We start from the raw sequence: 17,912 nt of genomic DNA on the forward strand, positions 1-17,912 counted from the left end.
AGCCTATGCGGATACATGTAATGTGTTGAAAGGGGAAAAAGCCCGTAAAAAGAAAAGGGGCATGTAAAAAGTTTGGCTTGTAAAATATATTTGCTATCATATTTTGCTCATGATGTTTGTCGTACCCCGTTGTTTGTTTTGATTGTAATTGTCCTGAATTCATGCTTCTGCTTGTTCGTAAAAGAAAGACAATACAAACGGGACATTGCAAAGTGAGCCTCGGGTCACAGTCTTAGCCAAGATGTTGCAAAGTGAGCCTCGGGTCATGGTCTTAGCCGGGACGTGACAGTGTGGGGTACGTCGCATTAATAACCCCGAGGTTAGGACGTGACATGAGCTAATGGAGAGACCGAAGAATATACTCTTATTGAATCAATTGGCTGAAGTATTAATAGAAGTGGTCGAGGATAATGTTGCTGCAAAGTTGTGGGCAAAACTTTTGGCTTGTTATGTAACAAAGGGTTTGAATAATCGCATATACATGTTGAATAGCATGTTTCAATTTCAATTTACTGAAGGTACTTCCATTAGAGCCCACTTAGATGAGTTCAACAAACACATAATGGATTTGAAAAACATCAATGATGTCCTTACTAATGAAAAAATGGACATGATGTTATTGGCTTCTCTACTGGAGTCATGAGAGCACTTTACTTGTCACTGTTGTGAGGGCATACTGTGATTATTTTGGAAGAGGTAAAATCTGTCTTGCTCTCTAAGGAAGGGCAGAGGAAGTTGCAAGTTAATGGTTTAGCATAGAATATAGTGCCAGGAATAGTGATTGGAGGTAAAGATGAACATCTAGAATCCAGCAGCAACTAAAAGTAGGTCGAAATTGTGCAATAGAAAGTCCAAGGATCTCACGAAGTGTTTTGAGTGTCACGAGGAGAGGTACACAAGGAAGATTGTCCAAAGATGAGAAAGAGGAGTGGTATGTATAATGCTGTAAGTAGTGTGGCGAACATCATTGATGAGAGCACTAGTGATGTGGAGACCATCTTATGTGTGATTATCGCCTGGTCAAGAGACAAATAAGTGTTAGATTCGGGATGTTCTTTATCATATGACCCCTTAGAGGAACCAATTTACTACTTAACGAGCTGAAAATGGTGATAGAGTTCTAATAGGGAATAAGGCGGTCTCCAAGGTTGTAGAAATATGGACGATTTAGATTCAAAAGCACAACAAGATAGAGCGCACATTGACGAATGTGAGGTATGTATCGGAGCTTCATAATAACCTTATTTCTTTGGGGATATCGATGACATCAGATGTAAGTACATACTGCAAACGAATTGTTAAAGATTTCTCACAGTGCCATGACATTGATAGAGAGGAAGAAGGTGAATTCTCTCTATAATTAACCGGGAGAGATCGTGACAAGAGCTGATACAATTTCATCAGGTAAGTCAAATTCAGACTTGACTTAGTTATGGCATATGAGGTTGGGGCACATGAGTATGCAGGTGTAACGACATTGAGTAAAAGGGAATTATTGAAGGGTCTGAAAATAGGAAGTTGGACTTGTGTTAGCCTACCTCTTTAGGAAGCAGCGTTAGATTAAATTAAGTGTTGCTATGCATTTGATCATGCAACTGGTTGATTACATTCATTCAAATGTCTAAGGCCCATCTCCAATCCCATAAAAAGGAGGGGCTCAATAGTTGATAACATTCATTGACATTTATAGGATGAAAGTATAGGTATATATTCTGAAGCACAAATCTGAGGTGTTTAATCGGTTCAAGAAGTCTACGACGCTGATTGAGAAGCAATCAAGTAAATAAATTAAGTGCCTTCGATAATGGCATAGAGTTAAGTAATAATGATTTTACCGAGTTTTGCTAAACCGAAGGGATTATAAGACATGACACTATGCTCAGAACACTATAGCAGAAGGTGCCAGAAAACGTAGAACTCTTCTAGAGTGAGCTTGGTACATGCTTTCACATGTAGGAATTGGCAAATAATTTTAGGCCAAAGCTATGAACATGGTTTGTTGTCTAGTTAATCCATCTCTATTATCTATCCTAGAGTGGTTGACTCCTGAAGAAGTATGATTAGGGAAACTTGTTGACCACTCCAGATTACTAATATTCGGATATCTCACGTATGCTCATTGGAGTGATGGTAAACTTGAGCCGAGGGTGAAGTAGTGCATATTTCTGTATTATGCACATGGAGCGAAAGGTTACTAGTCATGGTGCATTAATCTCATATCACCCAATTTTCTAGTTGGTAGCAGCATGATCTTCGACAAGACTACTATGGTTTGACAGGCGAGTCCTAAGACACAACCAACAAAGCAAATGGATCATGGTGACAACATTTAGGTAGAGGTTCGAGTGGAGACGCTGGAAACCTTAGAGGTAATAAAGGTTGATACTGCAGGTGACGTTGCAGTTCCTGAAGTTGATGTTACAAAACAACTAGAAAAACCACAGCGTGACATAGCCTTGGGCAAACAAAGGCAAATAAAACCATCAGTACGTTATGATCATATAGATATTGCTTATGTGTTAGCTATGGGTGACAAGGTGGAGACAATTGAGCATTCATCTTACCCTAAGGCGATAGTTAATGTTAAGTCGACGTAGTGGCTAGTGGTTATGAACGAAGAGATATAATCACTCCATCAAAATCGGACATGGAAGCTAGTCAAAGTACCCAAGAACCAATAGACAGTTGCGTGCAAATGGCTTTACAAATGGAAAGAGAGCATTCTCAATGTTGAGACAGCAAGGTAAGAGATGAGGTTTATTGTGAAGGGATCTACTCAACAGGAGGGCATTGACTACAATGGTGTTCTCTTCTGTGGTATGCCGTACTTCTAATCTTGTATTACAGTCTCGGTTGCTAGATAAGATCTCGAGTTGAAGCAGCTAGATGTGAAAATGACATTTCTTCACGGTGAGTTGAAAGAGTGGATTTACATGAGGCGATCAGAGGGATTTGCTGTTTTAGGTAAGGAAGATCATTTTTGCTTATCAGAGAAATCTTTGTATTGGCCAAAATAGTCTCCTAGATAGTGGTGTAAACATTTTGATGCTCACATGGCTAGTCAGGACTATTCGAACAATCAGTCAAATAGCTATGTTTACTTTAGGATATTGGATGATGGGTCTTTGATTCATCTATTATTATATGTTGATGGCATGTTAATAGTGACATGCATGATATTAATGTGCTGAAGCGGCAGTTGAGTGCTGAGATTGAGATGAAAGGTTTAGATGCTACAAAGAATATATTGAGTAAAGTGATTTCGTGTGATAAAGGTGTAAGAGTTTTGCATCTGTCTCAAAAGAAAATATATTAAGAAATTGTGACACGTTCTAACATATAGTCAGCAAAATCTATTAGTCACAAACTGAGGAGGTGATGAGCATTTTTCCTATGTTCCTTACTATAATGCAGGTGGCAGTATTATGCACGCTATGGTATACACTAGGCCCGATATTTCACAAGCTATGAGCGTGATTAGCTGTTACATGAAATATCCTAATAAGACTTATTAGAAAGCTATGAAGTGGATCATTGGATATTCAAAAGGGCCAACGGCCATTGGTGTAGTTTAATAGAGGGACTGCAATGGCAATGAGACCATAGGTGTTGTAGATTCAGATCACATAGTTGATTTGGATGAGTGCAAGTCTTACTTGGGTATGTTTTACTTTGGCAGGTGGTGCAGTGAGTTAGAAGGCGTCCTCATAAGATGATGTTGCCTTATCTTCGATTGAGGTGGAGTATATGGCACTAACCTTCTTTATAGCAAAGGAGGCGATATGGCTAAGGAGTTTGCTCTTAGACTTTAGGTTAGAGCATAAAAGCATTTTTATACACCGTGCAATCAAGGCATGATATATCTACCTTTGAATATGATTTATCATGAGCGAGCAAAGTATATTGACATAAAGTACCTTTTAGCTACACAATAGGAGCTTGAACATGGAGATTTGGTGTATAATATTTTACATTCAATTCCAACGGACTTAGATTTCTACTTTAATTACTCCATCTTAGCTCAATTTCGATCAAGGTGGGAATCATTATGTCCTAGTTCCACACCATTATACTTATTGATGCTAATATATTACTTACATTCCTAAACTTAAAGTGAAATGCAATATAATTTTATAAAAAAATCTATATGCTAAATAAAGCATCGGGTTTCCTTGGATCTGTTGAAATATCCTACATCACTTGACAATAGGTTTATATACTCTTTATATTTATATGGTCTCCATTCACCTATTAGTTTAAGCTTTTGAATTAGACCTTTTACATAGTATCTGAATCAAATTCTGCCTCAGTTTATTTTTTGTGTGTCCACCCTCTCATCAAATTCCACATATCATTATTAATCTGGCATGCACATGAGAGAGGGTATTGAAATATCACACATCGCTTGATTATAGAATTTACATGCTCTTTATATATATGTAATTTCTATCCACATATCAGCTTAAACTTTTGGGTTGACACTCTAACATGGTATTAGAGCTAACTCCTGCGCCGATTTATTTTACATGCACATCTGCCCCTTGTTTATCAAATTCCACATGTCATTTCTTATGTGGCTTGCACGTAAGCTTAACAATGAATTTATATGCTTTTTAGACATAGTCTTTCTCCACTTGTCATTTTAAAGTTTTTTGTTAGACTTTCAAACATGATGTTTAAATGTATACATGTACCTAACTAACCTTGCCTATTAGGTCTCCCACATTTTGACAAATTAAAAACCCTCATTCAACCAAAGTCATTGGTGTGTCGTCTAGGTCTTTGATTGCAAAAGCGCCTCTCGCACGGGCATCATTTTCTTTTCATGAACGATCAAAACAAACTTCCTTCCTCCTCCCCGTATCTCTCTTCGCCTCACAACCACTCTAAAATGTGTGCAAGCAATTAACTTTGCCTCCATGGACCGACCCTTTTTGCTATAAGAAAACCTTGTCAGTTTAAACAAGCGATTCAATCTTAATCCCTTTTTCATTCCCACGTGAGAGTAACGTTCACATTGACCAAGCAAGAGCTGAGCAAAAGCCACACGGCCAACTGTATTAATCTTTATGTTTCCCCAGATCGAACCATTACGTACACATCTTGCATCCCTCTATATATATTTATGAGCTTCACAACAATGGAGATACCACACTTTCTTTCATATATATATATCTCTCTCTCTCTCTCTCTCTCTCTCAATTCTTGCATTAACAGTTAAAAGAAATGGAGAAAAAAGCTTCGTTGGTGAAAATTCAGCCTCCGACGTATGGAAAACTCATCACAATCCTTAGCATTGACGGTGGAGGAGTCCGAGGAATCATTCCGGGGGTCATTCTCGGTTACCTCGAAGCCCAACTTCAGGTATTAACATGAACAAATCACACGAACAAAGTGGACGCAAGAGTTACATTATTGTGCTACGATGATCAAGAAAACATACCCCCTGCTTAGGGTTTGAGTCGAAGCAGCTTTTGAGAAGCCTTTCTTTTATTCTAAACGCGGGGCATCCCCGGTGTCCACACCATCCCTTGAGGAGACATCAATCCAGAACTCACTGAGTTTTTTGGGTGCAGGAGCTGGACGGTGAAGGTGCGAGGCTCGTAGATTATTTCGATGTGATAGCAGGAACAAGCACAGGGGGTCTCATCACGGCCATGTTGGCTGTACCTGATGCTCACAACCGTCCTCTCTTCGCCGCGAAAGACATAGTCCCATTTTACTTGGAGAATTGTCCTAAAATCTTCCCCCAAGGATGGTAATCGATCGTCAACATACCTCTCATGTTGCTAAATTTGAGTTATCGAACTTCTTTTCATCATTTTTTAAGCTCACTGATGATTTTCTTTAGCTTTTTCTCTCGTCACATATAATATATTTGATTTGAGTCTTCTTGCCACTTCTTTCTGCTTGCTCCCGCTACTTCTTCCTTTAAAAAAAAGGGGGAGTCTGGGTTCGGTCTTGAACACGATGAAATCTCTGGGGGGGCCCAAGTACAATGGAGTTTATCTTCACAAATTAATAAGGAGGATGCTTGGAAGCACGAGATTGCACGAGACCCTTACCAGCTTGGTTATCCCGACTTTCGATATCAAAAAGCTTCAACCAGTTTTATTTTCTTCATATGAGGTGAGTTCCTGTATGTTTTTCTTTTTTTTTTCTTGAAGAGAGTGCAGTCGTAGATCGGTATAAATCGTACAGGTCATGTTTTCCTCCATCTTGAGTTTGGAGAATGTTACCAGGGTTTTGACCGATGAGAGTTGCAAACATAGACATCGACCTTATCCATATTTTAGTTAGATTACGTGTGGATGGACAATTCAGAGATAACTTCCTCCAATTAGGGATGGAGGAATATATATAACCCAATTACTGTTTATCTAATAACATCCTCTATGTAATTTCACGATTTTTTTTTTGAAATGATTAAGTGGCGGTCCTTAATTTACTGTGGGGTCCACTCTTTCAAAAATTTGTGACTTACAACATGCTGTCATTTTCACAGTAGCCCAAAATGCTAGCAAAGCCCTTTTAATGAAATGATTCAGTTTTGACGCTCCTTAATTTACCAATGAGATTACCAATTTATTTTGGACCACAAAAAAATAAATAACAAATAATTAAAAATTATTGTGGGGATCCACTCTTTTAAGAATTTGTGACTCACAACATGCTGTTACTCTCACAGTGGTCCAAAGACTATTATGCTAGTAAAGCCCTTTTTTGTCTTGGGATGATGCATTAGCATTATTGTGTATATGACCGATTGAGCGAGACATGATCTAATCGCACATTACTTGAATTAGTGCCAATTGTTGAATTCAATCTACATCAATCCCTTATTCATATTGAAACTGCCCTAAGTGAGCACACGCATGTTATGAAATATTCGATTTATTGTAGCCTAGTGTAGAAGTTTTGGAGTGTGAAGGGATGTGACGGAATCATACTTTTCTTGCAACTGCTGATTTCCAATTGAAAAAGGGATTATTGATAATGCAAGTTTGACAAAGACAATTATGATCAATTACCTAATCCTAATAGAGGAAAACTTATACGCATATACGCTAATCATAGGAGGAGTTTTCTTTAATTGATTTGTATCTCGTGTAGGTATCGAGAAACTCATCCTTGGACGCTCAAGTATCTGACATATGCATCGGCACATCAGCTGCTCCGACGTACTTCCCCGCCCATTACTTCGAGACGGTAGATGAAGCTGGACGAGCCCATGAATTTAATCTGATTGATGGTGGTATGGTTGCCAACAATCCGGTACGTACGTCTGATGAACGCACATAATCATAACTTACATACATACATGTACACATAAGAAAAGGTATATATATATATATATACGATCATAAATTAATAGAGCCTATTTGATATCAAAGATTGTATAGATAAAATAATGCGGCTAAAATAGGATCGCTGGGTTTTAATACGGAGTGCCTTTACTATATCTTCTTCTTTTGCGACGAGGAAGTTCACTGTAAGTAAAGCAACCTTGACCCGAGAAATACCCGTTAATTTCATGGTCCAGGTTGTGAAACATGAACCGAGGCACGAGATGAATGGCCGAAATATGAATTATACTTAACAGTACGAAGAGTTAAACATTTACCTGATCTAGACAAGTAAGTTCAATCCTTAATTATTAAATTAAATCAACTTCATTTTACAGTATCCGAGGCCTTTATAGATTGGAAATATGGAGTCGACGTGGTATAAGCTACCGTATATGATTTTTTAAATGAATAAAGAATTGAATGCGATCTAGATTATTCGGCTGCGACAATGCTGCGTCGGATCACAATCCTAGGTTCATCTGTGGTCCAAAGATGGGATGTTTTGTTAAGGTGTGGAACCTACGGATAACACCTCACAAGCAGCTAATCAACAAAAGTCATAATACATGGTTATCTTGAGATGACAGTCTAGCTGACGGCAAGCCACGTCCAACTCGGCGATTTGTTTTGTTCTCTGTTTTTTTTGTTTTCCTTGTTTTCAAAGTAGTCTCATATCCCTTACCAAAAAAAAGTAGTCTCATATAAGTTCTGGTCAAGTGCGCACTTGACCAGAGAACCTTGTACTTTATATTCGAATCAAGTCTGTCTCTTTCACAAGGTAACATCAGGTAGTCATTGCCACAATTTGCGTGAATGGAGCCTTATTCGGTACACGTCGAAAAGGGGAAATTTGTGCACATTCAACGGGATTAACTGAACGGAAGTTTTGGATACCACAAATTGACACAACAAAAAGGTTCTTTTTCATATTATTAGGGTTTGGTACTCGAGAATTGTATTTCAATAACATCCTACAAAGAACCGCTTTTGGCATGTAAAAATTATTATCAGTTACAGTTATTAGCTGAGATCAACCCATTATAGAAAAATTAAAAGCGTCGGGTCGACAAATTGGATCAACTAAGAGTACAGAGCCTCAATCTTTAGAGGACCAAATTAAAAATGCTCATATTAAACACCAGTAAAATTGACTGGAAAATTACTTCATATTGATTTTAAGTTGACGACCCATGACGCGGCTATAAACATCTGGTTTTTCATTTTACTTAAGAATTCTCATGACATCTAGTTGACGACACGTGATATGAGCGCTGTACCTTGTACTTCATTCTATTTCAAGTTGTTGGAATACCGCAAACGTTATTTTGTTCAGACATTGATCGCCATCAGCGAGGTGAGCAGGCAGATCTTGAACGAAGACCCAGATTTCTTCGACATCAAACCGCCCATGAACTACACTCGACTGCTGGTGATTTCACTGGGGACAGGCTCGAACATGTCGGAGCTCAAGTTCGATGCCAAGAAGGCTTCAAAGTGGGGGTTGCTCTGCTGGCTGGTTAAGGATGGATCGAGCCCTTTGATCGACGTCTACTCTCAAGGGAGTGCCGACATTGTCGATTACCACAACCGCGTGGTCTTCAGGGCCTACAATTCTGAGGAAAATTACCTCCGCATCAACGTAAGATCTTCGCTAACTTGGCCGTCTTTGTGAATTCTTGCTGCTGTGATTTCTATTGATCTACACTTGGTACCAACTCATGCAACTAGAGTTGAATGGATTTCTATAGGATGACACCCTGAAGGGGACTTTATCTTCGGTGGACACATCCACGAAGGAGAACTTGGAAGGCCTGGTGAAAGTTGGTAAGCGCTTGTTGAAGAAGCCGGTCTCGAGAGCAAATGTCGGGACCGGTCAACACGAACCCATCGAAAATGCCGGCACCAACGAGGAAGCCCTCAAGAGGTAAAAATTTTGCGTGTCGGTATTGAACGCGTGTGGAACGATATTATCCTTCGGATAGTTATAGCGATTGCAGGTTTATTTTCTTTGGTTAGCATCGAAAGGCCTAATTTCAAAAAGAAATGCACCAACTTTACCTTTAATGACAATTCTGGCATGAATTTCTTTTTGTCTCATAAAAAATCATGAAGTTTAACTTAAATCTCAAATCTGACCCGAACAATTTGAAAATTTTACATTATAAGGGGCAGATTTGGGACTCAAGTAAAAATTTGTACTTTTTATTGAGACAAAAAAAAGTTCAGGACAGGCCAAAATTGTCACTCAAGATAAAGTTAGTGCTTTTTTTTAAAATTAGCCCGCATTGGAAATGCTGATTAATTTTGGTCTGCATTCTTCCAGGTTCGCAAAGCTACTTTCCGACGAGAAGAAGCTCCGCAAGTCCAGATGTCCGCATCACCTGAATGGGGCATAGTTCGCCCCATCATACCCTCGCAATGCTAACATGTGAATTGATGATAAACATCATATGTTGTTGAAATGGAATAAGAATAGACCTATGTGTTTGCAAATAAAAGGGCTACAATCTACATTGTCTTTGTGTGGCTAGCTAGGGTTCAAACTCCTAATGATGTGCCTAATAAGGATGAATTGAAGTATTATCTGGAACTTGTTTTGTTTTGAAGTTGTCTGGAATTTGTCTTGGTTTGTAATTGGACTGTGTTGTTTTACTCTTATATTTTCGCTGAAATAAATGAAATGTTACTTTGACCAAAAAAATATCTTTGAGTGATGATCGGTCTCTTTATTCATACAAATGATTATTATAAAGGAAGTGATCACCAGTCCATAGCATGGGAAAATTGGTCAACAATTTGAACACAACTAAAAGTTCAAAAGGCCTTACGTGAAAGTAATACTCTTCTTTACCATTTTAAAAATCCCCATGTCCTTGTTTAGTTCCTATGATTTTTGTCTAATGTCAGGAGTTGCTTAACGAAAATCCTAACTCATGACTTATATACGGCATTTAGTCAAATAACTGACCTTAAAAAGTTACCGAAACATCATATGACTTATGATGCAACTAGATTTTCTAACTATTCAATATGGAAACTCATTCGCGATGATCATACTTTATGCGAAAGTCACGGACCAGTTAAAGCCAAAAGCTAACGCTAAATTTAAGATATAATTTTAAAAACCATGTCGATCCTAACACATTCTCTAGTTCAGCTTCTAACAAAAGTAAAAAATAAAAAATAAAAAAAGTTATTTGGGGTTTTCTGAAGAAATAATTTCAATTTTTAAAATAGTGATGAGAATAATTCCAACAAGACGTCCGATAATTCAAATATTAAATATTGGAAGCACTCAATATTAAGTAAAGCATCATCATTTCGTACAAAATTGTGCATGCTTTAATAGTTAACATTACTCTAAATGTGTGTGTCTATATATATATATATATATATATATATATTAAATATAGTTTCAAAAAATTTTGATTATTAACATCTAATAATGATACTACCTACACTATTATGGCAGTTGATGGGAATACTGGTTAAGGATTTTACCCCTCTGTTTGTCACATATTTACCAATTTATGATTTTTCGTAGTATTAATCCAATTTAACGCAGGGTAAATTTGGCACAAATGTACAGGTTTGGGATTTTTTGTGGTCAAAAAATTAGTTTGAAGTAAATTTGTCACATGTGTACCAGTTTGGGATTTTTCGTGGTATTAACCCATTCGATTATTTGTTTATATATTAGTAATACATTATGAACTATATAATGACGTAATTACTTACGTATTGTCCATTGTAGAACGAGTAGCATCAATTAAAAAAAATATTAGCATTTTGAATATTTTATCCTCATTCCTTTGCCATTAGGCCCATTACAGCACCACGCCAATGATTATCTAAATCAAACAACATAAGAGCTATTACAACCAATAAGGGACGCCCTAGGAGCGCAAATGGCGGCTCTCACGCCCTAGGTCCGAAAGAATCAACTAAAAAATTTTGCAAAAATTTGTTAACTTCGAAAAAAAATTTGACCAAACAAAAAAAAGATTTCAATCTCTCCCACCAGCCTACTATTCTAGAGGTCCACCATTGATTACAGGTCTATTCCGTTATAGTTCTAATCGCTATTGCAAAGCAACTTCAATCGTGACTGCCACGAAAATCGCGATCAGAAGCGAAAAGTCGTTCTTAATACACAACCGATATCTACTAAAACAGAGAATAGAAAGGGTCAAAAGGGGGTGGCACGATTATATGCTCCAACCAACATCATAGCTTAAAATAACTAAGTCCACGCATCCATTGATAGACGACCTTTTCTCGGGAATTTAGTGGCATCATCTCATCAATTACTCTAACACTTGCTAATCTTTATTGAGTCTGAGAGTCTTTTGGCGAAGCCCAAAAGCCAACTTGCCATAAGATTATCCTAATGTACACATATGGTAAAGCCATTAACGCCGATTGGCGGAGTGCGAATATGTTTGGTGAGTCACGAGGGATGGACCGGGAAAACATTAGCTCAAAGGTTGACTTTTGGGCTGCGTTATCTAATTGGTGCGACGCATCATCTAATGGAAGGTGCGAGGATAGATTGAAAATGACTATAAGAATAAGGAAAGGCAAAAAAAATAGAAGAAAAAGTTGATTCACACGGTGAGCCAAAGTTGACCAAGGCCACCTCAAGTCTTTTTTTATGCGTTTAGATGTGATGTTTTATCACTGTCGACATAACAGCTACTTTTCACCCAAAATAAAATCATACATAAACAATACTTGCCGAAGTCATCTAAGGTAGAGTGAAAAAGACATACATTCCTGGTTGACAACTTCCTTTTTCTCTTCTTTGAATTTGCAAGGGTGTCACTATCACTACAAAAAAACATTTAATTTGCGACGGAAATTTTTCGTCGCAAATTTTGGGACGAAATTTGTGACGGATTACATTTTCCGTCGCAAATTTGCGACGAACTTATTTCCGTCGCAAATTTGCGACGGAATTTGCGATAGATGAAACATCCGTCGGAAATTTGCGACGGAATTTTTATACGTCGCAAATTCCGTCGCAAATTTGCGACAGAAATAAAAAAAAACGTCGCTAATTCCGTCGCAAATTTGCGACAGAAAAAAGTTCGTCGTAAATTTGTGACGGAAAAAAAAACCGTCGCAAATTTTCGAAGGAAATAAGTTCGTCGCAAATTTGCAACGGAAAATAAATCCGTCGCAAAATTTTCGTCGCAAATTTCCGACGGAAAAAAAAGCCGTCGCCAAATCCGTCGCAAACTTGCGACGAAAACGCACGCCCGTCGCAAATTTGTAGTTTATTAGCCCGTGATATTCCAGCCCTATCTCTCTCTCTCGCTCTCTCTCGCTTTTCTCCCTCTTTCATATATCTGAAATCAGCAAAATTCGCGCACGCATATATTAATCTCGGTGAAGCTTTTGTACCGGTAAGTATCATTAGCTAGCTTCGTGACTATTCATCGTTGAATTGCAATTTTTTTTATTTTATATATGTTTATGTTTGTTTTTTTTTCGTATCTGCATCACCGGTTGAACGACTGTGGACACCTCGCCGGCCTTTGGATGAGGCAGAACGGCCATTTCCGTCGCAAATTTGCGACGAATAAGTGAAAATTCCGTCGCAAATTCCATTTTCCATCGCACATTAAAAATTATTAAAAAATAATTCTTCAGTGATTATTCTTTTTGGGTATGTGTTGTCGCGACATAAAATTTCTCTCAGGCTAATGGATTATTAGGACTAAGCCTAACTCGGGCCCTCCCAAGCCCTACCAATTCGCAACTTAGGGTTTAAGTTTTTTAACATGCAAAAGTTTTCATGCTTGGAGTCGCCACTAATCTATTTGTGGTAGGTCGATTAGAAACCTAAATAAAACATAGGGAGATATGTTTTATTCCTATGAACCAGAGATTCTAAGCTCGGGGACTTGGTTACGCTAGGTCTAGTCTAACGCCCTTTCGGTACCTTTTCTTTTCAAAAAAAAAAATGTTTTGGCAGACAGTTTGGATTCATTTTAACTTAGTCACTAGCATGTGAGGTGATCATGCGGGTGCGCAAACCACCAATTTAACATCCAGAAAGCATTAAATAAATTGCAAGTTTGGAAGAATTACTTACCTGGAAGCAACGTAAGCATCTGCATTGTTAGCTAGAAAATCACATTGACACCCTAATATGATTTCTAATTAACAAGCAATTCACTCAATTTCTTTTTTTGGATTTTCACTTATTTAAATGAAATCTAGCCTATATGCAATGGCATGCGAAAATGACATGCGATTAATGCGACCTAGCATGCAAACTATATGTCGTGCGATGACGTGACCTATTTCTAATGACAAGACGAATGATTATTTTTGATATTTTCTCAATTTAAATTCGGAATAATAAAAATGCCTAAATTAACATGCAAACTATGATGACCTAATCTACCCTAGCATGATTTCTTTTTAGGATTTTTGTTAAAATTCGAAATAATGAATTACTTAAATTAAGAATACAATCTATCCTAATCTATCCTAAAACAATTCATTCTTCTTTTCTTGGGATTTTCATGGAAATTCGAAATAATAAAATAACCTGAATAATCTATTAAGATTAGAATATTACTTAATTTAAACTAGGAAATAGATCATCTCAAGTCCTAATTTAAATTAAACAACTACTCTATCTTTTAGATATATTTAGGATTCCTAGACATGTGAAAACTCTAATTCAAATCTAATTAAATTTTTTTTTTGAATTTTCTGTTTATTTGAAAAAGGAAAGCAATTAAATAAACAAGGATAGCAACCACATTCAAAACGTCCACGGGATCCGCCATATTTGTTTCAAACTCGGATTAGGCACAAAAATCAAACTATCGGTCATATCCATAGGGTTATAGATATCGACGGAAAGCCGATTATTCAAATTTGGAAAGCGGATAAAAATCATTATCATACCCAAGTGGTTATGGATAGGATAATAATTTTCCGTATCGCCGCGTATCGAACCTTAGGGATAAGGTCGGATAGTCGTCCAGATACATTGCTAAATTAGGAAGTTTTCCTAATTTTGAATATTTAAAAATATTGCGGATATATCGAACATTATCCTAAGATATCTAAATATCCACATGATATTCACGAAATATTCAAACACCCATATTAGGAAATTAAATATTATGAAAATATCGGATAATGTTGAATTACCTAATTTGCAGATAACTTCCAAATTCGAAAATGACATGCGATTAATGCGACCTAGCATGCAAACTATATGTCGTGCGACGACGTGACCTATTTCTAATGACAAGACGAATGATTATTTTTGATATTTTCTCAATTTAAATTCGGAATAATAAAAATGCCTAAATTAACATGCAAACTATGATGACCTAATCTACCCTAGCATGATTTCTTTTTAGGATTTTTGTTAAAATTCGAAATAATGAATTACTTAAATTAAGAATACAATCTATCCTAATCTATCCTAAAACAATTCATTCTTCTTTTCTTGGGATTTTCATGGAAATTCGAAATAATAAAATAACCTGAATAATCTATTAAGATTAGAATATTACTTAATTTAAACTAGGAAATAGATCATCTCAAGTCCTAATTTAAATTAAACAACTACTCTATCTTTTAGATATATTTAGGATTCCTAGACATGTGAAAACTCTAATTCAAATCTAATTAAATTTTTTTTTTGAATTTTCTGTTTATTTGAAAAAGGAAAGCAATTAAATAAACAAGGATAGCAACCACATTCAAAACGTCCACGGGATCCGCCATATTTGTTTCAAACTCGGATTAGGCACAAAAATCAAACTATCGGTCATATCCATAGGGTTATAGATATCGACGGAAAGCCGATTATTCAAATTTGGAAAGCGGATAAAAATCATTATCATACCCAAGTGGTTATGGATAGGATAATAATTTTCCGTATCGCCGCGTATCGAACCTTAGGGATAAGGTCGGATAGTCGTCCAGATACATTGCTAAATTAGGAAGTTTTCCTAATTTTGAATATTTAAAAATATTGCGGATATATCGAACATTATCCTAAGATATCTAAATATCCACATGATATTCACGAAATATTCAAACACCCATATTAGGAAATTAAATATTATGAAAATATCGGATAATGTTGAATTACCTAATTTGCAGATAACTTCCAAATTCGAATTGTGGATCGGGATCGGGCTTTGAGGATTGAGACAGCGGTGGTGGCGACGACACGGTGGCTCACGGGCGTCGAAGACGGCGGGGGCGATGACCGGCTGAACAGCAACTTGGCGGGGGCTCACAGCGATGCACGAACGGTTTCGGGTGATGTGGTACTGATCTTGCGCTGGACGAAGTGCTTGCTGTGGCCTCACTGACGTGCACCGCCTGCAGCTTCTGTTGATTGGCCGCTGGACAGGGAAGAGTCTTCAGCTTGGCGAGGGAAAGCGGCTGAACGAAGACATCTTTATGCACGCTGCATGGGGAATCTTCAAAACTGTAGCTGCTGCTTCGTGGACCAACAGGATGGAGAGGAGGCGTTGACAAGCTCCTCGGTTGACTGGAGAAGACGTGGCTGGTGCATGGAGAAGCAGCAACAGCAGCGACAGCCTCTCGGGACAGACTGTTCGGCGAGGCAAAGCAGCGACGATGGTCCTTCAACGGCTATAACTTGCGGACACGGAAGGAGCGATGGTGGCTGACCGAGACGGTGTCGGCGGTCCTCCGACGCGGCGGTGATGCGCGATGGGAGGCACGACCACGGGTGGTGGTGTTGCCGGCCTCCCTTCTCTCTCTTTCTTTCACTCTCGCACTTGAGCTCTCAAAATCAGATCTGAAAATTTTTCTCCCCCCCCTTTGAAATCTGACCTAAACATGTTGATATAATGCTAACTTAGGTCAATTAGATGGGCTCTATAGTCCTAATGGGCTTAGGCTTGGGCTTAGGTTTAATTAATTTAAATGGGCTGATTTAACTTGGGCTTTTATTTAATTAAGCATAATGGGCTGAATTAAACTCAAATTAAAACAACCGAGCCCATTTGACTTGTAATTCCCGGCCCTTGCCTTCCGAGCGAGCCGAGTCTCGTTCGATGAAATTTTAAGCTCATTCGCCACTGCCAATCTGATGCAAAAAATGCAATTAAATTAAATGGACCTAAACTATATGTTTATGCAATTTAAATATTTTTGTTTAGGGGTTAAAAATTTAATCCCTAATTTTCTATGCAAATTACACTAAATGATACACCAAAATTTAGGTGTCAACAGCTGCCCCTCTTTGAAGGTGAGCTCGTAGAGATTGCATTCAAAGACTAAATGATACCTAAATTTCAACCATGCAAATGCAATGAATGTTGTTTTTGTCGGGATTATGAGTCCCATTTTAAAATGCATTAAGAAATGATGCGTGCTAACATGAGTGGAAAACATACCTGGAATTACTTACCTGACAGGAGTGAGATAGCGCAATTCGAGGCACGACTCGGACTTTGTATGTTGTTTGGCAAATGTCTGGGCTCATTTCCATAGGTATTACCTGATATACGTTGATGAACTTCGGTGATCTGCAGTTAAGTCAAAACACACGAAGAAAGCTCGACGTATCCAATCATCATCTGGATTCGTGAGAACAGTTTCGATCTTTACCAACTACCTATACATCTCCATGGGTGTTTGCAAAGATTTGGCCGCTTCACTTATACCTGCTCATAAGTGAATTGCGGGGAGAACTTTTGAAGTCAAGAGGATATTCCGACCTTTACATATACCGCTCATATGCAAGATTTGGCCGCCTCACTTATACCGCTCATAAGCGAGTAGCGGGGGAACACCTGGGGTTGAAAGAATATTCCGACCTTTACATATACCTGCTCATATGCAAGGATTTGGCCACTTCACCTATACCTGCTCATAGGCGAGTAGCGGGGGAATACCTGAGATTTTGGGAGAATTCCGACCTTTACATATACCTGCTCATATGCAAAGATTTGGCCGCCTCACCTATACCTGCTCATAGGTGAGTAACGGGAGAATCTTCTCGAGATTGTATGAAAATCTGTGATTTGGTGAACAAAGGGGCTAGCCCAAGTGTTCAAGGGTTCCTTGACAAAGTACCTAGATATCATCAGAGGTACCTGAAAAAGCTTGATCAATAGACACCTAAACATCATCAAAGGCATCTAGAGATCGCAAAAATGATCAAATGTGGGTCCTGACGATTGCTCAAACAGGTTAGGGACACCTAGATAGTCATAGACATCCTAGGGATAGAGATATACGTACCTGGCGATATCTCCAACTCTGAAGGTGTGTCTCCTGTTAGACACGGATTTAAGTAATATGTAATATGCATTCACACACTGTCAAGAACACATATACACATGCACTATGATTTTCATGCACGATGGTTTTGTCAAATCGGTATTACAAAATCCGCTGGGGAACAATCATGACAAGACAATCCGAACTTACAAGTGGATGTCTTGAAAATGCCGAATGAGGGACTTCCGATCTAAAAGGGCTTTCTCTCATTCTCATTGAAAAAGGCTGATTTATGAGAATCACTCCATCTCACCTTCATCA

General features: G+C 38.0%; 1 protein-coding gene across 2 annotated transcripts; it reads left to right on the plus strand.

The window, feature by feature from the left end:
- The first annotated feature begins 5,226 nt into the window (after positions 1-5,226).
- Positions 5,227-9,277, plus strand: LOC115673884 (patatin-like protein 1). 2 transcript variants are annotated; one of them, XM_030596147.2, is made up of 6 exons: positions 5,227-5,364; positions 5,577-5,758; positions 5,943-6,129; positions 7,114-7,275; positions 8,683-8,988; positions 9,098-9,277. In XM_030596147.2, exons 1-6 carry the CDS (start codon positions 5,227-5,229, stop codon positions 9,275-9,277), a joined length of 1,155 nt encoding a protein of 384 aa, XP_030452007.1. The 2 variants fall into 2 exon arrangements, with proteins under 2 accessions (XP_030452007.1, XP_056170034.1); XM_056314059.1 differs by having other exon boundaries at positions 5,227-5,331.
- Positions 9,278-17,912: the final 8,635 nt, after the last annotated feature.

This window comes from Syzygium oleosum, unplaced genomic scaffold (genome assembly GCF_021117445.2).
Source record: "Syzygium oleosum isolate NSW1041296 unplaced genomic scaffold, Sole_v2.1 Sole_v2.08, whole genome shotgun sequence".
NCBI classification, from domain to species: domain Eukaryota; kingdom Viridiplantae; phylum Streptophyta; class Magnoliopsida; order Myrtales; family Myrtaceae; genus Syzygium; species Syzygium oleosum.